This window comes from Amblyomma mixtum, chromosome 1 (assembly GCF_055824585.1).
Source record: "Amblyomma mixtum isolate Tamu chromosome 1, ASM5582458v1, whole genome shotgun sequence".
NCBI classification, from domain to species: domain Eukaryota; kingdom Metazoa; phylum Arthropoda; class Arachnida; order Ixodida; family Ixodidae; genus Amblyomma; species Amblyomma mixtum.
Genome location: NC_143012.1, coordinates 31779847 through 31804092, shown reverse-complemented (window position 1 = coordinate 31804092; position 24246 = coordinate 31779847). Strand labels below are relative to the sequence as shown.

General features: G+C 43.7%; 1 protein-coding gene across 1 annotated transcript in view; it reads right to left on the bottom strand.

Moving 5' to 3' along the window:
- Positions 1–2194: 2194 nt before the first annotated feature.
- Ptp69D (Protein tyrosine phosphatase 69D) overlaps positions 2195–24246 on the bottom strand; it is a 367348-nt gene continuing 345296 nt past the window's right edge. Inside the window, 15 exon segments of the mRNA XM_089569481.1 lie at positions 2195–5736; positions 8127–8262; positions 10586–10746; positions 11822–11947; positions 13136–13267; positions 14389–14465; positions 14913–15006; positions 15120–15269; positions 17183–17318; positions 19052–19206; positions 20209–20337; positions 21323–21457; positions 21896–21972; positions 22088–22178; positions 22519–22631. Of these exon segments, the coding sequence (XP_089425607.1) occupies positions 5653–5736; positions 8127–8262; positions 10586–10746; positions 11822–11947; positions 13136–13267; positions 14389–14465; positions 14913–15006; positions 15120–15269; positions 17183–17318; positions 19052–19206; positions 20209–20337; positions 21323–21457; positions 21896–21972; positions 22088–22178; positions 22519–22631 (1796 nt within the window). The 3' untranslated portion in view covers positions 2195–5652.

Below are 24246 nucleotides of genomic sequence, written 5' to 3'. Positions count from 1 at the left end.
TTCTTTTGAGCGGCGAAATGGTTGTATACTGTCTTCTGCCTACAAATCATCATGAGTGAAAACTCAAGGTCGACAAGATACCACTCCATTGTTGTTGGCTGCAAAAAAACTATCACAAGCATAATAAATTAACTGCTGAGCCATGTGAACTGCATCAACAGCCGCGGAACGTGTGTGTGTGCAACCTATTTCAATTGCATCGACGGCTCTATAGATCGCAGGCATAAACAGAAAAGGCTTCATACCATCGGCCGGGTCTCGTGTGTGTTACGAACATTTTGTTGGTGGAAAACGGACAGCAACAAACACAGTACCCATGCTGAAGCATGGCTATGAGCGAAAGGTACGCATGCAACTGGCTGTGTCAAAAAGCGCCTTCCCTTCAAACATGCAGATTTATGCACATCATGAGGGCTAGGAAATAATAGTGCGTGATGCAAATTTTCGGTCAGGTGAAAATCGGCTGGAGTCGTATTGTCAAAACTGACTACGTGCTGATGAAGATAAGGAAGGTGAATTAAATTCCATGCACAGATACTCGGAGTTTGTTTTGTGCATGTAAAGGCAGATGGAACGGCGTATTTCCTCATGAAGTTTAGCATGTGTGATGTCAGTGCACTGTTTCATCACCTTATAATTGTACAGCATAGTTTGACACACAAATGAAATACGCTAGGACTCACTGCTCCACATTATCTGGTTGGTTGGTTTATGGGGTTTAACGTCCCAAAGCGACTAAGGCTATGAGAGGCACCGTAGTGGAGGGCTCCGGAAATTTCGACCACCCGGGGTTCTTTAACATGCACTGACATCGCACAGTACCCGGGCCTCTAGAATTTCTCCTCCAAAGAAATTCAACCGCCGCGGCCGGGATCGAACCCGCGTCTTTCGGGTCAGCAGCCGAGCACCATAACCGCTGAGCCACCACGGCGACTCCACATTATCTGTTTACGTTTGAATGAACTAAGTTCTTTCACCTGGAAGGAGCTGAGTGTGTCATAACTTCTTGTGTAGTACTTTAACTGCCGCCTCTGAACTGTCGTGGAAGCATTTGTGTCACTGCCACTATGAATTTTTACTCTGTATAATAACGTACATGGGCGATAAAAAGAAATGCGAAAAGCGTGGTGCCTATGGGCTCCACGCTTGTCACTTTTTTTTTTAATCGCGCTTGTACCTGAGTGGCATCAAAAAGCTGCCCGAGTGGTCCATAATACAATCACGGATGCCTGTGCTAGTAAATAGCTTTAGTGAACTAGTTTTTGAATGTCTGCTACAGCAGTATAACAATCGCAGCAAACGGGGAAACGCGCGGCCGGCTTAATGAAGACAAAGACGGTAAAAATGCACCTCCTCGCCGAGACATAATGGGATGCAGTACGCCGCAGATACGCACGGTGTGTGTTTACTGTCTGGATTTAAGTAAAAGTGCTGCCCCGCACATCCTCTAGTATTTAATTTTCATTATTCAGAAAAAGTTCACTCACAGCCGCTACGTCATCAATTATTAGTAGAGTGATGGTAAGAGCAAAACATCGCTTATGATATATCCACGTAGGGTTTCGCGAAACTAACTCCTCGCCGTAGCTACTCGAACAGCTTGGTGTAGTTGTGCACACTGGGCCTACTTGAGAAATGAACAGCTACTATTGTAGTGGTTAAAACAATCGCCAAGAAATGAACAACTTCTCTAGCTTTCGATAGCCCTAACTGCTTACCTATGTCAATCATTGGCAAGGCGGTGGAAGGGCCTCTGGCCCTATTGTCAGCTGAAGTTCCGGCCATTTTTCGACCGATCGGCTTCACTGCTGTTTGAATAACTTTTTCTGTCAGTCAAGAGTGTTTATAGCACAAAAAGATCAATGTGGAACCACCTAAATATCGATTTGTGCTGCTTCCGTCCTAGCCGGTGTGTGTGTTGCAAATACGACCCCACATACCAGCATGGCGGTCGTGATCTGCCGATATGCTAGGTGGCGTTACCTTTTCAAAATGGTGGCACCCAAGAGAAAATGGTCTATACTGCACTGCTCATTAACCTGCACCTTTTCCATTGCCATGGTCAACAACACAATTACTGGAATGAATTTTGTGGGACGAATATAGGTACTTTTTTTTAAAAACAGGTACATTAAACACATCACAACTCATAATGATGTTCACCAGTCAATTCATGGGTTCACTAAAACAAAAATTGGAGCAGGCAGAATAATTTATTCAGGACATACGCTATTTCACAACATATGCTAAATCACTTTGAGCTTTCGCAAATGTTCAGAGCAAGCCCTCCTAGGTCGCTCTTTATTTTTGTAATGGGCTTATGGAAAACTACAGCCTGAGCTTGTTTGAAGTTTTTCTACATCACAAAAGCCCTTACTGTAAACATTCAGTCGTGCACTGTCAGCCTTAGAAAATTTCACACATATTGCTCTGTTTAGCAAATAAAAGCAAGTTGGAGCTGACTATGGATTAAATTTTCTGTCAGAGATATATATGAATCTGAAGCCGACAACATAGCCAATGGCGTGTATGAAAACTGGATGAAAATATCAGACCGTTTAGTTCCAGCTGACTTCAGTTGTTCTGTCCTTCGATGTTCCTGTTCACTTGTCTTATCTTGTGTTTAGTGTGAAACAGACCAGTCTTCGTCAGGGAGCATCAAAAATGCACACGCAATGCTGAAAGTTTTCCATGTTTTTTTTTTTTCTGTTTATGTTACACATGACTGCAGCAGAAGTCATGCATTTCCAAAGCGTACAGGTCCAATGAACATGTGATGATTTCTCGCTGGCATCCAGTGCCCTGAGGTAAATCAACTCTTGGCACAGCACGTTCATCAGAAGAACAGAAAGTAATCGCCACAGAAGAGGACTGTCAAGCACGAATGGTCAAAATAATGCCAAAGAACACTGGCACTCATCACATGATGCATTTTCTTATCCATTTGATTTGAGAACGGCTGCCTACCTATACAGCTAAACAAGACTGCAGAGGTGAGAAGCATTGCAAGGGCTGACTTCCAAGATGCAGCATACTTTCAAGACTGAAAATGTCATTGCTTTGGTCAGTTCTAGTGGACTTCTCTTCTGACCCTTCCGTCGTAGTAACCTGGCTCTGTCACCGGTGGACCAATAACTTCCTTGCCATTTTTGCAAACTAGATCAAATGTTATCTTGAAAGCCACGCTGCTGAAGTCATGTCACTAAGAACAAACATTGTCAAACTTTCTGGCTGCTGTTTCAGAGAACATAAATGCATTCTGTGTACAAAATAATCGGTTCAAGAACTGAACAAATATGGCATTGCTTATCAGTAAGTGTACAAGCTTCATTAACCTGGATGACAATCCAAAGACAGAAAGACAGCTCCTTGACAAGAGGCAAGGTGCGACAATTGATCTTGGAAAAGCATGTGACTAGTACAACTCCGCTCAGCATGTTAAAAAGCTTGCCTGTGCCGGCCCATGGCGCAAGGACGTTTTGTTTGCCCAGCAGAGCAAGCACGTTTAGTCCGAAAGGCGTGCGCACAGCACAGTATTGCTGGCAAGTATCCTCCTAAACTTCCAGGAAATGTAGCACTTCAGATTGACAAAATGTTACAAACAAGGTGTCGCAGCAATGGATCTAAACACATTTTCAGCCAAGCTGTGCCATTACTGTAACTGCATTCATTAAGAAGGAAGTACAGATTAAAACTGGATGCCTCAGATTGCTCTGATATATCTAAAGTGAAACACAAGACAAAAATTTCAGCACCAAAGCCAGCATTACACTACTGACGTAGAAATAACTTTGTGCACTCCAGTAAAAGACAGTTCAATCAAGAGAACCTTACACTGTGCCAATGACTAATGATCAGTTCTTCGCACATCTTCATGTAACTAGAATCAGTAAGGATTTGATGACAACTTAAGTTCAAAAGGAATGAAAAGTTCTGTGACCGCATATGACCCTCAGCACAAATTACAAACAAAAACTAATGAAAGCATCTTATCTTTGCCCTTCTGGCAAAGAGTGCTCTCTAGCTTAAAAGGCGCATTAACAAACAAAAATCAGCCCAAATGACATTATAAAGTTCCAACAACGTTTCAGCCATAGGCAAAATAATGAACACAAAAGAAAAGTACAATATGAGGGGCAGAGACGGCAACAAAAACGACAGAAGTTGCAGGCGGACATGACGAGTTGTGACAGCCGTTCATGCTAAAACATTTTCACACATACTTTTTTAGAAAACACACTCACACAGATTCTGGATTAGAGTAGAAAAAAAAAAAACTAATATAGGAGTAACAAAAGTCTTGTAGCAAAAACAGTTCACCGTGCCTGCGCTTTCTTGTCATGTATGACCTTATGCAATAGTCTACAAAAACAAACAACGATGCTTACGGCAACATCACCTAAGGCCTGACCTGGGCCGATTCAACACAACCTGAACTAGGTCACCTAGAAACCTAGCCCAGGCATTGCAGCCAAGGCCCGTAACCTAGACTAGGGTAAACCTAGACGGCACACACTTCATAGTTGAGTCCATGGGCAAAGCGTTCGAGGCACACACAGCCAAGGAGGCCTAGAAAGCGGTCCATGCGAACGCTGCACTGTCACTTTGCTCGAAACATTGTGGATGGAGGAAGATGCTCACGCCGCACGTGTGCAGTTTGGACACTGTAAAAGCGAGTGAGACCAGCACTGCAGGTGTTCGGGGTCCGCTCCAGGAAAGTGGGTGCTGCTGCTTCTGCTAGATGTTCGCATCCTCCGTGGTTTAGAGGTGAGACGCGCACTTGAAAGGGCACACACATGTGTTTCTTTCAAGAAAGAAAGAAGCTTTTCTTGCAGAGAGGAGGGTCTTGAAAGGCTCCAAGGACTCAGCGCAATGCTCTGCGGCAGATAGACTGTTATCACAACGTCCACTCGTTTGGGATGCCTCGGTTTCAGAGGTCTGCCTCAAAACACCCAGACTCTTCTTCACTTCATGACAGCACAAAACCACTTGGCTGCTTGCCACAGATCTTGCTTTCTTCTTTGCTTCACAATAGCCGAAAAAAAATTTAGACCATTTTCTGTAAGCACAATGCCCCACCCTGGCGAAAATCTTTCCCAGCCCAAATGGTCTACGGAACAATTTCCAGTTGGTTCCAGTTGGAACCAGGTGGGTTCCTGTTGGTTCCAACTGGAACCAGAGCAGAAGAGCCTATTATTCCTCTCCACGCATGCATTGGCCTGCCTTCCTCCTTGAGCAGCAGAATCTCCTCTGTACTCTGTTTTATCACGGTAGAACAAACACCCGAGCCAAGTTCCAACACCACTTGTGTTGCTGCGTGGGCGTCTTCGTAAAAAAAAGAGAAAAGAGAACAGGGTGTCCATTTTCATCCTTCCTAGTGATACAAAATGTCTCGCACGTCACCTTGAGTGGGTACTCGCGAGCGTGCCTGCTCCTCCCATTGCTGCGGCGGTAGAAAAGGATTACAAAACGCCACCTGCCTCCTCGCATCCCCTTCCTGCCAGGCCGGCTGGCAGGAAGCTCGACTCAGTGCCGCAGGGGCAGAGGCATGCCCTTGGGCCGGGGCGCGTGCACGTGCGGCTCGCAGTCGCAGCTGCTCGTGCGTGCCTCGTGGTGGAGGTGGACCTTGGAACATCCTAGCATGTGCAGCCCTCATAGCTGGGTGTCGCCCATGTTGCACAGGTTGTGCGACTCGATGTACGTCAGCAGGCCACGGTAGAGAAACTCGTACTGGTTCTGCGTGACACGGGATGCGTGGGCAAAGAAGGCAACAATGAGTAAAGGTGTGTCACACACAGATGACCATTCACTTTGACTAGTTTTGTTTCGTTTGGTTTATTGGGGTTTAACGTCCCAAAGAAACTCAGGCTATGAGGGACGCTGTAGTGAAGGGCTCGGGATGTTTCGACCACCTGAGGTTCTTTAACGCGCACTGACATTGCACAGTACACGGGCCTCTCAAAGAATTTTGCCTTCATTGAAATTCGGCCGCTGCGGCCGGGATCGAACCCACATCTTTTGGGTCAGCAGCCGAGCGCCGTAGCCACTGAGCCACCGCGGCGGGTCACTTTGACTAGTCTATGACTATTCCCTTCATCTGTCATAAAAATGCAGTGAATATAGCCATGAACTAGTCGTACTGGAAACATGAAGCATTGTCATCATCATCATCAGCCTGACTACGCCCGCTGCAAGGCACTGGCACAAGGCTATAATTGGAAAATAAGTTATCAGGAAAGGAAAAGTGCACTAATTGTCTCACTCTCGACAGATTCTGTAGTGAAAGGCTCCAAAATAATTTTGACCACCTGCGTTTCTTTGATGCACACTGACATTCATAATTCCATAGTTAAATTTCATAACCACTGAGCCACCGTGACTCGGTGGTTGTGGAGTGAGAGCAAAGAATAGGAGCAATAGGAATAGGATTCATTATATCTCTGAACAGGAGGGAAAGACATCTTCCATTAGTGACACATTCCATTAGTGATCTTCCATTAGTGACACATTCAGCCCATCCCTCATGTAATACCCCATTCCTGGGACATTTGAGGTATTGATAATAAATAAAAAAATAAATAAAAGAATGCTGTTTTGCTCTGTCTTGCTTTGTACTCCAAGAAATTTGCAAGTAGTCAGCTGTCATGTCACGTATGTGTACTGCACAATCGGCCAACGAAGAGGGGTCCTGACTGCAGTGTTCTTCATTCAACAAAGGAGCAAGAAGTTCTGTTTCGTACAATGAGAAGCATGCTGCATGCTATGAATAACAGTTTTTTTCGCATCAGAAATAATGAAGTCACACAATAATTAAAATTCGAACCTGAAAGGGACCAAATATTTTTGAATTACATGTGATGTACAGATTAAAGGAAAGCAAACCGTGCAGGTGTTATTGAGAGGATTCAAAGCATTGGTTTCAAATTAAATGTGTTCAAGCCGATTTCCCAACGACCAAGATTTCATTTGACTGCTATCCTCTCCATCTTCCAAAGTGAGATGCTTTTTTTGCTGTTCTGTTGAAATATCTCTGCCAAAGTAATACAAATACAAGAATAGAATGCTGTCGAATGTTCAATGAAATTTCATCTGGTCAGGAAACATAGAACTGCCGTCACTGTGAAAAGGGACCCATGAGAACTCCGAAATGTAAATTCTGTCCTCTTTAACCCTTTGAGGGTCGAATTATTTTGAAGAAAACTTTCCCAGGTGGTCAAGTCACTTTATTGCGGATCTTGAATCTACAAAATGTATACAATCGAGAATAAATAGTAAAAAAAAATTAGGAACAGTACTTTGGTGACAGCATCACTCACAACTGGAAAATGTTCAATAGAATAGAATAGCAACGGTGATAAGCAAGCTAGGAGCAGCACCAATAAAGATAGAAATCAACTTTCGCCGCCTCTGCAAAACAGTGCCCACAAAGAGAAAACACGTTTCGCGCGACTCCGTTGCGATCCCGCGGCGGAATCGAAACCGCGTAGGCGCTTTGCCACAGAGGGCGAGAATACCTCGCGAGCAACGGTGATAAGCAAGCTAAGAGCAGCGCCAATAAAGATATAAATAAACTTCGGCAGCCCCTGCAAGATAGTGCTGACAAAAAAAAGAAAACTGAAAATTTCGTGCGACTCAGTTGCGATCACGCGGTGAAACCAAAACTACAAAAGGGGTGTTGCCGCAGTCTGTGCCGCCGCGCTAAAGCTAGACATAAGTTCTGCTTATCTCCGTAAGAAGGCAGCACAAAATTCAAACACTTCTTGTAAGTCCTAAGAGGTGGCAGCACCCCCCAGTGAGCACGCCTTGTTCTTTTGGCGCAAAATTTCAAACGGAAGATTGAAACCGTACCCGTACGGCAAAGACCTTGCGGGACAGAAAACCGCCGCCGTACATATACGGCAAAAACCTTCAAAGGGTTAACTTGGCCAGTGACTGCACCTCTTTGTTTCATGCATACATAGCATTTGTTTCAAACATACATAGCAGGCCTGCCATTCTCTTGACTGTGGGAAGTATTACTCTGAAGTGACTTTCATGTGCTAGGAGCTGCACTTGTGACAACTGATGCACGATAAAAATGCTGCTCTAATAGCAAATTAGAAGGACAGCAGAGAGGTGATACTCACAGGTGTCTGCAGCATACAGTGCCTCTGCGAGCGAGTGTAACGCGCTGCCTGAAAGACGTCCACCCTTTCTTCAGCCTTCAACTGCTGAATGAGGACACTCAGTGTCACAAACACACTACTCCTGTCTCCACCACCACTGCGAATTGGAGCGAGAAAGGGATAAAAAAAAAAGAGGAGGACAATCAGCGGTTAGCATCAGCAGTGTCAATTTTATGCTATCACCAAGATGACAGCATCAAAACAATTCAGCACTGACCGTCATGTCAGTGAGGACCTTCATCGCAAGGTGCAGTGTCTCCGTTAAATGTTCATTATGATAAAATATCCCTGAATGCAATGTCTGATACAAGGTATGGCATGAAAACTTCACAAAAGGAAAGACGCCAACACTACAGCAATTTGGTCAGATGTTTAGAGGTGGAGTAGATTTGTAATAAGGGAGTAATTACTCATTGACATCCACCCAAGCGCAGCCATACGGCTACAAAGGAAAGCTATACAGCTTTCTCAGAAACTTCGCAGTTAAAGAAAAATTCGTCCTGGTCCAGGGTTCGAACCCAGGACCAGGACGAATTTTTCTTTAACTGCAGAGTTTCTGAGAAAGCTGTATAGCTTTCCTTTGTAGCTGTATGGCTGCGCTTGGGTAAATGTCAATGAGTAATTACTCCCTTACTACAGCAGTCTGCATGCCTTTTATTTGTTACCTGTGTTAGTTTTTTTTCCCCCAATCCTTGTTTTTACCTAAGGCCATACAGGTATCAGGTTTCATTTCATAAAAAAAAAGCAGCATTCAGAATAATGGAAATCCCGCATTTTTTTTTGGCTGTCCCTTCATGAAGTCTGCACCTTACCGTTAATCATAAACCGAATCCAATTTGCCCAGCTTTCTGGTAAACTATCTGTGATTAAGGCAATCATGGTGGCTAAAGCAGTAGAAAGCACTCCTCCTTCCTATCTCTTAGTGTAGTCTGGCATAACACTGCAGTCATCTGCAGGTGATAATGGTACTGAACTGATTTGCATAACTGCGTTGTTTGCATAAGCGCTACTTACTTATATCATTGTTACAAAGAACCGTGTACACTGAGCGCTCTCCTAAGCTTACTTAGCCCTGCGTACTGAATTACTGCACTAGTTTAGAGCTTCAAAATGCTATTTCGAAGTTGTGCTCTTTGTCAGTACTGCTGGACCTTACTTTTTGGAAACATGGGATAAAATGAAAGAATTCTCCACTGATCTGAGAGTGAGGCAGATGACCAAATATGTCGCATGAAAAACAAGATTATCTTCTTGTGGCGGGTCACTTGCAGAAAACAAAACTGGTCATACAAAAAAGGGACCTGGCAACATTTTTTTTGCCCATTGATGGGAATACCTCAGAATGCTTGCTGATTTGAAGTCCCTGCCATTTTTCAGTGAACACATTAATGTAATGTATATTTACTTGAACAACAAATGCAACTGTATAAGAAACATGCCTACCCATATTAATCTACTGAAATGTGGAAAAATCTTAAATGACCTCTAAAATCTGAGATGAAGTCTAAATTTCCTCATACCTTATAAACACAACCCTACATTCTTTTTCACAAAAATTCAGGGAGGCACATTGTTGACCTAAAGTGCGGTGAGGCGAAAGCCTCAAGCGTGGTGTTGCTGCTTGTGTCACTGATGTGTGGTTAAGATGTTAATTAAGTACACAATTGTTTGTGAATCTTAAATGCTGGAGACACTGGAGGGCGTTTAATTGGGAGGCATCCGTCTGATTCGACGCCTTTCTGCAAACCCTCTCCAGCGTCCTAGACAAGGAGAACTGCATATGCGTTGGCAGGAAGTAGTTTGGTTTATGGTTTAGGTTTATTGGGGTTTAACGTCCCAAAGCGACTAAGGCTATGAGAGACGCCGTAGTGGAGGGCTCCGGAAATTTTGACCACCTGGGGTTCTTTAGCGTGCACTGACATCGCACAGTACACGGACCTCTAGAATTTCTCCTCCAAAGAAATTCAACCGCCGCGGCCGAGATCGAACCAGCGTCTTTCGGGTCAGCAGCCGAGCGCCATAACCACTGAGCCACCGCGGCGGCTCGGCAGGAAGTAGCGTAGCCATTAGCATGCTTGGCTGCGGAACGGAAGGACGGTGGTTCGAATTCCATCGTGCACAAAGATTCTTTTTCTGGTCTGACTAGAAAAAGCGTGACACCTCTGCTGACAACCTTCTGTCGACAACGATGAAGCATTAAAGGCTTTCACCTTAAAAAACTTCATTCATAGTGAAAGTAAATAAGGAGTCCGTGCAGAAAACTTAGCAGCCAACATCCACGAACTGGCATTAGCAGTTAGTAGCAGAGTTGAGTGATAACGTTTAATGACTCGACTTGTGGCAACAGCGACAACAGTACAAGGTGAGAAGGCACGTGGTTTACAGAGACAAACCGCAGCCAGACTCCTAGGATGACGTACCTGCAGTGGACGGTGACAGGTCCCCCGGTCGGGTGCTGTGCTTGGCACTGCTGTGCGCACTCTATGAGCGAAATGATGCTGGCCGTGCTGTCAGCATCAATGACTGGCTGCCCAACCCAACCCAGGTACTGGAACTGCGTTGCCCGATTGCTGTCTCCAGACTGTTAGCGGAACAAAAGAAAAGTGCCCAGGTCACTCCTACTTCGGGTTCAATTACCACAAACAAATTTCTTTGTTGAGGTGAAAAAAGTTGAAAGATTTATTTCACACTTTATAGTGTTGATAATTAATATAAAGTTAAGTATTATAAAAATCAATAAAAGTCCATCATTATCATTGTCATCAGCCTGACTATGAACACTGCATGGCAAAGGCCTCTCCCATGTCTCTCCAATCAACCCCGTCCTTTGTTGGTTGCAACCACCCTATCCCTGCAAACTCTCAGCCGCCCACCTAACTTTCTGCCGCCCCCTGCTACGCTTGCCTCCTCTTGGAATCCACTCCGTTACCCTTAAGGGGCAGCGGTTATCTTGCCTTCGCATTACATGCCCTGCCCAAGCCCATTTCTTCCTCCTGATTTCGACTAGGATATCATTAACCCACATTTGATCCCTCACCCACTCTGCCCGCTTCCGGTCTCTTAACGTTACACCTATCATCTTTCTTTCCATAGCTCGTTGCATTGTCTATAACTTAATCTGAACCCTTTTCGTTAGCCTGCACGTTTCTGCCCCACCGGTGAGTACCGGTAAGATATGGCTGTTGTATATATATACTTTTCTCTTGAGGGATATTTGTAAACTGCCATTCATGTTCACAGAGAACCTGCTATATGTGCTCCACCCCATTCGTGTTCACACAAACTTGCCTAATTAGAAAAGATGCCGTGGTCCCATTAACATTAAGTCCATCAAAACAGCCTCCCATTAATTATAATTTTGCATAATTTAAAAAATCTTTCGGTTATTCTAGAGACTGAATCATCAAGTGTCCTTTGTAGGTAAAAATTATTAGCAATGTATTAAGACAAGTGTCATGACAATGAAATACTGATAAACAGATAATTTATCAAACGATAGGTTCATTATATTTAAACCTTTTCAGAGAACACTTTATGCAATATATGCAATATATTGCAAATTATGCAATATAACTAGCAGTTTCTAGGGTGGCAGATGCATTTCAATGCTGTAATACTGTAAGCAAGCAGCATGCAACAAGGAGAAGCCAACTTACCTTGACATTGATGACATCAAACTCTCGTTTAATGAAGTAGTTGCCAATGTCCTGTGACACAAACTTCACCTTGACATAGTCACACATGAGCTCTCCTTCAGAAGGCCAGTACTGCTGGCATTTAGTCTGCACGACAAAAGGGCAGAAAGCAATCACTGAGCAAAGGCGGTGAAAATGATCCCAAACACGATGCTCCGGCAATGTCAAGTACTGAACCTTTAAGCTGTCATTCAGGATTTAAACTCGCCGCATATTATCAAAATGAGCATCATTTTTTTTTAGCCATATGTCATTTGTCATTCTGCCAGCACATGCTATGAAAAGCCCAAGAGGCAAGAACAACAAATCTTTAATGGGTAAATAACTCGAGCCAAAGAAAACAGGCATGGGAAAAACAATAACAGAAAAAAATTGGAAGTCTTTGACAGGTGCAGTTGAAGGCCTACACTAGAGCACTTGTTGGACACAAACACATTTCAAACAAGGGCACAAAAAGCTCTTGTGCCGTTAGTTGCAGGGGTGGACTTATTGGTCACTCTTGGAAGGGATGGTTGGGAGGCGGTCCCCTGTTTAAGGGGCGAGCCTGATCTTGAAAAAAAAAATTTATTAATGAAGTCACAGTTAAGAAATCTTCATGGAATATGTATTTTTGTGTGCCGATTCCAAATATGTCATTTAATTTCATGCAAAAAAATTCCTTGAGCACTTCCTCGAGGCCTACACTAGAGCACTTGTTGGAAACAAGTGCTCTAGTGATTTTTATGGATGTATTTTGTGAAGAGCTTTGAAAAAAATTTCTTGCAGGAAACTTGCTGAAATGTATGCCACTGGGTTCTCTTGACACCAAGGAATGCAATAAGGGTAAAATTGTCCTTCTGCCTATCATAGGACATAAGTTACAGAGTTTTGAAGTTGTCGCTTCAGAAATGAGATGAAAAGTGTGTATTCCTGTTTTTGAAGTGGCAGGTTCAGTACCGTATTACTCAAATGCTATGATAGCCAGAATGATAATTTTACCCTTACTGCATTCCTTAATATCAAGAGAACCCAATGACGTACATTTCAGCGAGTTTCTCGCAGCAAATTTTCTTCAAAACTCTTCACAAAATACTTGCATAAAGAGTGCATAAGTGCTCAAAGAATTGTTTTACATGAAATTAAATGACATATCTAGAATCAGCGCACAAAAATACATGTGCATTGAAAATTTCATAACTATGACTAGATTAATAAAATTTTCTTTTCAAGACGAGGCTTCCGCTTTAAATTATGTATTTCTTTAAACTTTTTCATCGAAAAGCGACAGATACCCACCTGTCCTTCACCGAGTTCCGAGAGCATAACAATGGTGGAGATACACTGTTCCTTGATCATGCGCCAGAACTCCACTACAGAACAGTCCAGGGGGTCTTGCGTGATGATGAAGGACAGCGACCTGTCGTAACCCTGCGAGAGCACCAGAAGTCGGGGGAATCACTCCGGTGTTCAGATAGCAGAGCACAGTTTTGGAAGTGTACAAGGAAAAAAAAATTGTTAATCGAGGCTGAGCAAAGCTGCAGACATTCTGCTCAAAGTTGCATTCACACAAATACTATTTTTTTGAGGATGAAAAACTAGAGAGGTTCCGCGGTCACAGAAATGCTTGTGCAAAGTGCCAAGATGGGGCTGTAATGAGACGTACAGCATGTAATGAGACCCGAGACATGCAGCTGGGAAAGGAATAAATATGGCTGCATGACGTGTACGCTTAGTTTATAGCAATACAAAGAATTCAATATTTATCTGCGGGCATTTAAAAAATTCCTGCGAGCAAACTACTGGCCTAATCGAGAGCAAACTTCGCTCACGGGGTAGCATATTATGGTCTACGTTATTTGAGACGTAATTAAACGTCGGTACTTGCCTGCATTTCCTGAAATTAAGAAGAAACTGCTGTCAACTGCGAGTAAAGCTGTCGCAGACGAGAGCTATACGCGAGCCGAGCAGCTGGTTTGACAGGGCGCGCCATCTGCCGGAAGGCGAGGCAAACGACGTCAAACCAGCTGCTCGGCTCGCGTATAGCTCTCGTCTGCGACAGCTTTTCTCGCAGTTGACAGCAGTTTCTTCTTAATTTCAGGAAATGCAGGCAAGTACCGACGTTTAATTACGTCTCAAATAACGTAGACCATAATATGCTACCCCGTGAGCGAAGTTTGCTCTCGATTAGGCCAGTAGTTTGCTCACAGGAATTTTTTAAATTTCCGCAGATAAATATTGAATTCTTTGTATTTAAAAAATATTTTTGTTGTGTCTGTCATTGCCAACAATAGGAATTACTATAGTCGGGGACAGTTTTTTCTTTTTGCAATGCAGCAGAGGCTAGGCAAAAAAAGGAAGGAGATGTGCTTTGTCACCATGTTGTGGGGAGAGACCTGCACCCTCTCTACAACTTCCTCCCTTCCAACAAAGGCTGGTCCTGCCTGGCCTTTGTTGCATTGCCAAAAAAAGTTTCCCTGGAGTACCGGTACTCAGTACTTATTTTTGACCGCTGTACGGAATCAGGGTGCATATCAGGGACACTGACTTACCTGAACAAATGAGGCGTTAATGTAGGATGAATGGTCTCGCGAAGGCGACACAGGCAAAATAACTCTGTTACAGTCATCTGAAAAACAGAAAGGCAAACAATAGTCAATAGCTTGCTCTATAAAGAGATGATGAAACACTCGAAACTAGGCAGAGAAGAGAGTGTGCATAATGCTAACCGTAAAGAGATATTTGGAAGCAGAATGCAATAAGCAAGGTTATAAATGGTTAACAGTGCGTTGTGTATTTACAAATTAGCAAATACATAGTGATTAGCTAAAACCACCTGAGAGAAATCCTCCGGCAGCTACTTTTTTGCCTAGCAATAATATTGTACTAAACCAGTATTTCTTGAAGCAAATTTTAGCACTTCATTTGCAAAAGTCCTCTGTAGGTACATCAATCATCTGATGAATGTTTTAGAGCAGCAGATGTCACTATGACAGGCTGCACCTTCGCATCACATCACATCAGTTTCAACACCGAAGAGATGCACAACCACACAACCATGCGGTGTGACACTTACATGGTACAATAAAATCATATCTATTCTTCGCTACATTCATGTCCATCATCCCCACACAACATGTCTTGGGGTCTTCAATAACATCACCTAGTTTCTAGGGAAAAAGAAAACAAAGGAAGGTTACACATCGTGTTTGAATTACAAAACAAGCAGTGTAAGGAAGCAAAAAAAAAACTTCAAAATAGAAGGAGCATCTTGCAGTTTTACCTCAAATTCCAGAACCATTCCCGACTTTTCAGAGTTTCCCAACTTCTCCTTCAGCTGAAGGTAGTGGTCCCTAAGGTGCTGGATCTCAATCTCCGTGTCACCAAACTGTGCGTGCTCCAAGAGTGCTCGGTAAATAAAAATGTACTGCTTCTGCAAAAGGTTAAAAAATAAAAAGGAAGGTGAATGACCTGCAATCATATTTAGACCTTAGTTCATAGCCAGAGTCATTACTGTCGCAATCTCCATACACGAACATACATATGCTATCCTCTAATACACTGAATTTTTGTTGCTTCCACTTTACCTGCATGATGTGTGCAGGCCTTTATGAAAGAAAATCAATTGCTTGCTTACAAGGGGTCAATGCTCTATCAGCTATGCCAGCCTGATCTCAGTTGAGTGCGATCATTTTGAACTTAAAAAGGCATTCGTTCTTCAAGTATGGTCTCTACATTTCTCCGAATGTTGACAAAAGAAAACTGATACTTTAGATGCTTTGAATAAAAGATTTTGGACTGTCAAATGCAAATGAAAAAAGGACGCCACCGCCTGGAAGACGTTGAAGTAACGAGCGTTAGCTGTTTCGTTATACCCACATACAGTCGCCGACTGATTTTTCGGACTCCAAAAATTCGGACATGCTCGATTATTCAGACTGCTTCGTGGCACCGCCACTCTCCCCATAGACCGTAATGTATAACAACTGCCGAAAGTTCGGACATCTTGCAGCCTCTCGTTTGATTTTTCGGACACTCCTTGAGCCAACTCGACCGGCAGCACTTGCCGCACCGACGCTCACCGACGCGCGGTTCACTTCGCTCAACGCCATTTTTGTTTTGAACTGAGCCTCCTTGCTGCCCCGCGAGGTGGCGCTACTGCAAATTCCCGCTCATCATCATCGTTTCCGCGTGGTTCGGTAGCGTGCCGCATGGTGGCGCGCCACACCAGTTTCGGCCGTAGCTTAGTAAGCCATCTCAAGGCAATCCAGGAGCCGCTTTGTTTGTTTATCCGGCAGCAAGCCCGCGAGAGCGCCGTGGTAACACGCAGCACTGGAGATGCGATATTAGCCTAGGGCGGCTTACAGCCAGCGTTTTGTCATCGAAAGGGGTCTGTTGAACCCCGAGTAGCAGTATCAAGACGTTTCGTTCAAGCGCGCGTGAGCATTGACTTATGCAACGCCAGGCCGGCGGCAGCAAGCCCGCGAGAGCGCCGTGGTAGCACGCAGCACTGGAGATGCGATATTAGCCTAGGGCGGCTTACAGTCGGCGTTTTGTCATCGAAAGGGGTCTGTTGAACTCCGAGTAGCAGTATCAAGACGTTTCGTTGAAGCGCGCGTGAGCATTGACTTGTGCAACGCCAGGCCGGTGGCAGCAAGCCCGCGAGAGCGCCGTGGTAGCACGCAGCGGTGCAGATGCGATGAGGCCCGACGGCTCTCGAAACGATGTGGGGGAGGAGGCAAGTAGAGGAGGTGGTGAAAGAAGGAACGGAGAAGAGGAGGAGGAGAGGAGGAGGAGGAGAGGCGGCGTTGGGCGAGGAGACATATGCAACGCCAGCCCGGGATCAGCCAGTGCATGTAAATAAACGATTTCTTTCTCTTTTTCTTTCTGAATTTGTTTTTTCGGACACCTGTTTATTCGGACATTTCCGCGGTCCCCGTGAGGTCCGAATAAACGGTCGGCGACTGTAGTTCCACCTCTATCCACCATAGTGGACCCTGACGTCATCATTGGCACGCAGCAGGTGGTTGTTTCTACAATGCTATCATAGATGGCGCTACAAGTCTCAATGTGAGATGTGCTGTTTTCTAGTTGCTGCCACAGGTGGCGCTGTGATCTCAGGGTGGTAGCAGACCCCACGAAATCTCAAAATGTGATGAGTAAGAGGTAACGCTCTTAAAAAATGAAAATGACACATGAGCATGAGCAATGCTGCGTGTACCTGTGTAAATTGTGCTTACATGTGAAGCCTGCGCTTACTTAATGCCTGCAACAATGCCCAGCTTGCTCGCCAAACAAACATTCCGAGCTGCCTTAAAAATCCTAGCTAGATAGAGCTTTGCATACCAGTGATTGGACAAGGAAGTTTCTCTGCTTGCGAAGGCCGGCTACCCAGCTGAAGATGTCCACTTCCTCTGTCTTCTCCAACTCCTCTAGCAGTGAGTCGATGGCCACAAATGTTCCCGTTCTCCCGACACCAGCGCTGCACCAAAAAAAAAAAAAGCACCACTTAATGGTTTGCATAATTAGTACAACTATTTTAAGATAAATATTCAACTTCACACAGATAAAATGGGTGAAAGAAACACAAAGGCCAAGAAAAAAAGAACTGCTGCAATCTGTGTAACTGCTGATCCCTTTCACTGCCGTATTATTCTTTGAAAGACATTCTCAAATAAGGTGCTCATTTTTTTTTTCTTAACTGTTACCTTGAGAGTTTTGTTCCAAGATTTGTTTTTTTGACCAAGATAATTATGGCATGATATTTGGCTTCTTAGCTGTGCCATCTCTAAAAAAAAAAACAAACTAGGCACTAATACATATGCTCAGCCTACTACTTAGGTAAGAGAACATGTGTACTGTTTCCTGAAAGAAGATGGGCGAAGCTTATTTTTGGTAATGGCTGCGTGAAACGAGTGGATGAAGTCTGCTTGTTTATGATAGTTAAATCGTTAGCTGATCCTCAGAGTGATCTTGAATGCATGTTTGCAAGACAATGCTTACACACGCTCGCCGGGACATCATAAGGCAGAGAAAAAAAGGCCAAGAACAACACGAAGATTCATGGCTGAAACACTGTAGGAGTTACCGTATTTTCCGGTGTACAAGACGCACCCTTGTATAATACGCACCCGCCATATGTGCAGGCTGTCATTGAAAAAATTGGTATATAAGATGCACCCGTGTATAAGACGCACCCCAATTTACCCAGTTAGGCTAGTGAGGCTTAATTAAACATGCTTGTGCGACCATCGCAAAATGCACCGTACGTTGGGGAAGTTCTTAAGCAACGCTAAGTGATCGAAAAAGGCAACACTCACGCCATACCAGCCCACGTTTTAGCACAAAAGAAAAAAAAAGCGAAAGAACTCTCTTTATGCCCATAACAATTTATTTTTACATAAAACCTTCCAAGTCTTCATCTTCGGATGCGCTATCGAAAAGCCAACACGTCTGAAGCATTCTCTTCACACTACGTACTTGCAAAGGGTGACTAAAAAAAAACATCGGCTTCTCTTGGCTTGTCTTGACAATGGCGAGAAGCGCGACTCTCGCCATCTTTTGGCATTTCACATTACCTTTGCTTGGGGCCTCTGAAATGGCCGCGTATTTAAGATCCCGGAAGTGGTCAACCCCTCCGTTTCATGACAAAGTTCACCTAAAAAAGTTGCGCACGGCGGTCTCCATATTGAAGCAATAACCATGTTACAACCGCGTTATTGGTAGTAATATTTTTCGGTGAAAAAAGCTTGAACATGAACCTGAGTAATTTCTGAACCCGCAAAAAAAACGGAAAATTTGCATATAAGACGCACCGTTGTATAGGACGCACCAGCAAGATTTTTGAAAAAAAAACCGCGTCTTATACACCGGAAAATACGGTACACTGGAAGTACTGACTGTTGGGTCAGCAGCCAAAACTTAATTCTTCCTAGCTCTCATCCTTGTGCTGTTGCTTTGTTTCACAAGACCAGTCTGAAGTTTCACTTTTCTCATGCGATCAATGCAGCAATGGGGCATTTTCATTAAAAGCATACAGTTATGCAGTAACACAGAGAAAAAAATGGACGTCACACAGATGATCACGCAGCACAGATATCTGACACGCAAAAATGCTTATTCTTTTTCTAAGAACCCCAGGATGAATAGTGTGACTGACCTAAAAATCCAGACGGAGAAATGTGGTTTTTGCAGTTGAATGCGCAAGAGCCGTACCTGCAGTGAACGAGAAGTGGCCCCCTGTCTGAGACGTAGTGTTCGTTGACACGCTTGATGAACCGAAGTAGCCAGGAAGGCTGGTCAGGAGCCAGGAAGTCCTTCCACATCGTGAAGTGGAACTGCAGAATCTCCCGCTCTTCAGTGATGCCATCCTGGTGCCAGTGAAAAAACACACGCTTACAATGAGTGGCAAATATGCACTGGGTTAGTACAAACAACTGTGATGCTGTTCATGTGTTCCACCTGAATAACATGTATGCCCTTGGGAAGAATGGTGATGTCAGTCACATGTGTTGGAGCACTATAATGAGTGGTCTGTTAAAACATTTTTTAATTATTTTGCCCTTGGGAACACACAGGCATTTCAGACGGGAGTGGAAAATCTAAAAAGAAATATAAAGAAATTGCAGGCACATTAGCCATGCTGCTGCTTGTCCATGTTGTGCTTATGCAATTAAAATCAAATAATCATTAAAAGGTTACAATGTTAGCTGAGGTTTCACAACAATGCAGTCCCACAAATGCTGTTACAGTTCACATACAGATGCTTTTTGTGTGAACTTTGCAAAAAGAAGGAGTTTTAAATCTGATCTTCAGGGTGTCTCCAACTTAAGAAAGACATCACAAGAACCAACATTGCTGTGACTTCAGTCGGCCTTCATTTTTTTTTATTCTGATGCTTTACTCCCCAACCAGTTCACAAAAACACAATTTATACAAACACAATAAGTGACCACATTTTGCACTTTTAAGTTACGACGTGTCTGGAAGCGTCGACCCACCTTGTGTTCATGAAGTTAAAAAAAAAACAAAACAAAGAAGTATACAGTTATATTACGCCATTTCCAATGCAAGTCTACAGCTATTGGCTCAATATAAGACTCATCCACAGGTTTTGAGCACATTATATAGCATGCAAAAAAAAACTCGTACTGAGCCAAAAACGAAGACATTGGATAAGTTGTTGAATGCTCTGTTCCCCTTCTGTTCACTAATTTCCTTTTACAATCAACATATTTAAGCATTCACTGTACCTTGGTTCCAAGTTGGCACTAAAAATTTGACCAGAGCAAAAATGCAATTTTAAGTAGAACGGCAAAGGATGTGCACTCAGAATGAATAAGGAATAAACATGCATGCAGGAGAATATGTACCTCTGTGTGCTCAACAAAGAATCGGCGCACAACATAGTCCGAGTATCTTTTCGCTGTGATAACTCTGACGGTGTATTGCTTCTCAATTTCCTTGATGCCTTCGTCAGACCAATATTGGGCGCATTTGACCTGTTTGCAGAGAGAATAGAGAGCAGACACAGAATAAACAATAAACATATCTCAAAATGTAATACACTAGTATTGCGCCATAACAGCAAAGTTTGTATAATGACTGAAGAATTCAAATCTTGAGGGAAACCAGGTAGTGCAAACTTCAAACTTATACAGGCACTTGTGATGTGCTGCAAAACAGCATTGTTTTAATTAGAATAAGTGTAAAAGATATTCAAATATGTACTTTGATGAGCCCTGCTCTCAGAAGTAATTTCCAAACTTCGTAACATTGGTCGAGTGTAACTTAGTGGACCGGCTATGTGATGTTACAAAACAAGGCTGCTTTGTTCAACTAAAGTTTTGCCTCACTCACTCCTCTCATAATCTGTACATCAGAAAATGACCACACTGTGGCTTTTGTTGCCTTTAACTTTTCCTCACATGAATGTCTGAACAAATTCATTGTTTTCAAGTTTTCCTATGTTATCGCAGATACTTCTCGCTAGATTGGTTCATATTATGTTAGTGGCTTGTCTACAATAAAAAAAGTGTAGAAATTACAGCCAAAATTGATGAGAAAGTCACAAAACCACTTTCAATACTGAATGTTTGACCCAGCGTGGTGGCTCAGTGGTTAGAGCGCTCGGCTACTGAGCTGGAGTTCCCGGGTTGGAACCCAGTTGTGGCGGTCGCGTTTCGATGGAGGCGAAACACAGAAGGCGCCCAAGTCAGTGCACGTTCTTCTTCTCTCACTCCCTCCTTTATCCCTTCTCTTACAGCGCGGTTCAGGTGTCCATTGAGATGCCAGTCCTTTCTTCAAAAATTAATTTTCAGTACTGATTGTAAAAAATATGTTGGTAAATAATTGGTTCTACACGACAAACATGACAAGTTAAAATGCTGAATGGTACCCTAGAAATCAAAGTACCGAGAGACAGCATGTAAGTGTGCACACAGCCGACAAACACTGGGAGAATGCAGGTTAGAAAAAACATGCTACCTTTCCATTTTCTTCAATGCCAGTCAGCATGACAATAACTGTGACACGGTGCTCCCAGATCATCCTCCAGAAATCCGTCACTGTCCGATCGAGCGGACCTTGTGCACAGATGAAGGTCTTCTTCCCACCAAAGCCCTGCAAGGATGACAAGACCACAAAATATGAAATCGGAGGCCCATTACATTAAGCAAACCTCAATTCAATTTTACTGGTCTCGTGTAGAGACGCTATATACCAAGCCCAGGTGAAAATCTTTCCCAGCTCAACTGGTTTATAAAACAATTTCCAGTTGGTTCCAGTTGGAACCAACTGGAACCCAGTTGGTTCCAAATGGTTCCAAATGGAACCAACTGGAAATTGTTCCATAAACCATTTGGGCTGGGAAAGATTTTCGCCAGGGAGTCTTTGCAAGCCTAACTTGAATCAACTATTTACATGCATATTGCTATTCGCATCACTTGGCCCACAACCCTAACATCTCTCCTTTGTTATGCCTTTCCATACCTTAATTTCATAACTGTCACAGCGGCCAACCATGACATTAATTCTGGAGCTCTAATTCAGCTGCATTACCTCAACGAAATTTGCGTTGATGTAGTCCGAGCCGGGAATGCCATCAATGGGAGAGAGCTTGACTCTTGTCTGGTCAACTGCAGAAGAGAATCAAAACATGTGTAGGCAGCAGCCAGGAACTGCTGATTTGTACAACACATGAAGATGATGTATACACTTAATTTAAGAAAAAACAAAACAAAGCATACTCACAAGCTTTGATGTCTGGGTAGCGATTTTTGTGCATGTTTTCTGGAGTGTCAGATGCGTACGTTGTTCTGTCCTTGAATTTCTCCGGTAGCATCTGTGGGGGCAGTTATACATGCATGAATTTCTTTTGCTGTGAATCCAATACATAAGTAAAGTTAACTTCGCAACACATAATAAGAAAGGCGAATGTGTGCAAACTTTAAACTACATTATGAATGCTCGTTCTCTCCACACCAGCAAACAACACAAACTTGATGCATGGTATAAAAGTCTCATCAACGTAGCACCTAGTGTAAAAAACATAAGCATGGCCATTACATAATGTCCTTGATCGCTTGTTCCTCCTACACCAAAGAACGATTTACACTCGATCTTACCCAGGTGACCCATGGGTAAATGTCTCCACACTCAAAACACGAATCACAAATACAAACCTCAAATTCACTCTGAAAGAGTAGGTCGCTGTCACAGTGGCGCTTCACAAAGGCTGTCGGCAAGTTGTCCGCTGAGATGGGGATGGAGTTGGGAGAGTTCATGAAGCTGCCTCCTGAAATGACACCAGAGTTCCAGTTCTACATGCAGTGTGTGGCCCTCATACGAAGAAAATGTCATTTCAAGTCTTAATGGGCCGAGTGCAGGATGAGAATGAGCTGAACTGTTTGTGTGCCATTCCAGACCACCTATTTCAGCCATAGCATGCACTAAAGATGGGATTAGTGATGTTTGTAGCCTCAGATAAATGCAGAAATGATTGATTTGTAAGTGTTGTGAGTTTCTTCTTTGAAGAAAGCATGAAGAGCAGCTAACCATGCAGTGTAAGAAGACCACAGGGTGGGTTTAGTGAGCGTTCATAGATAATAGTCATACGTGACTCCAGGAAATGAAGGCTGCAAATGTAATGCAGGTGTAGTGAAGTATGTTTGTTCACTGTATACAAAGATCACAAAGTATCAGAAATTCCCTTCATATTAAATGCTTATAATATGACATAACATAACATAACATAACATAGATAATTTAACAAAACTTCTGTTTGGGCTTGATGGTGCATAGCTTATTTTGAAACGAATTCAAGCGCACAACAACACGCACACAAGAGAGGAAAGACACAGGACAGGCGCTGTCTTTCCTCTCTTGTGTGCGTGTTGTTGTGCGCTTGAATTCGTTTCAAAATAACAGAACATAACATAACATAACATAATATAATATAATATAATATAATATAATATAATATAATATAATATAATATAATATAATATAATATAATATAATATAATATAATATTCGGGCTGTAAACGCCTTGCCTCGGTCAGTAATGATGGCCGATGGGGCGCCGAGTCTAAGCACGATGTCGTGCATAAAGAAGTGGGCAACTTCGGCGGCAGTACCTCGCGCAAGGGCCTTCGTTTCAGCGTAGCGGGTCAAGTAGTCTGTGGCGACTACGATCCACTTGTGGCCGGAAGACGAGAGAGGAAATGGCCCCAGAAGGTCCATGCCGACTTTGTCGAATGGTATTTGTGGCGGCTCGATGCACTGAAGCAGCCCAGGAGGCTTGAGCGCGGGTTTTTTTCGCCGCTGGCATTGCCGGCATGTCCGGACATAATGCTTGACACTTGAAGTTAGGTTGGGCCAGTAATAGTTCTGCCGGATTCGGGATAAGGTGCGGGTAACTCCAAGGTGGCCGGAAGTCGGTTCATCATGGCAGGCAAGGAGGACTTCATCCCGCAGATCAGACGGTATGACGAGCAGGTAAGTTGTCGGACTTGAAGTAGAGTTCTTTTTATAAAGCACCCCTCTCCGCAGGCAGAACGACGATAGTCCACGAGCTAGGTTTCGTGGTATTTCAGGGCACCCACCTTCGAGATGTTCGATGAGCAGACGGAGCTCGGCGTCGGCACGCTGTCTGGAAACGAGCTCAGATGTGCTGACCGCTCCAAGGAAGCTATCATCGTCGGTGGTGTCTTGCGGAGGAGGTTCGACGGGAGCACATGACAAGGTATCAGCGTCGGTGTGTTTCCGGCCTGACTTGTAGGTGACGGTGAAATCGAATTCCTGCAGGCGCAATGCCCAACGTGCTAGGCGGCCGCAAGGGTCCTTTAAATTTTTCAGCCAGCACAGCGAGTGGTGGTCGGTGACGATACGAAACGGTCTGCCATAGAGGT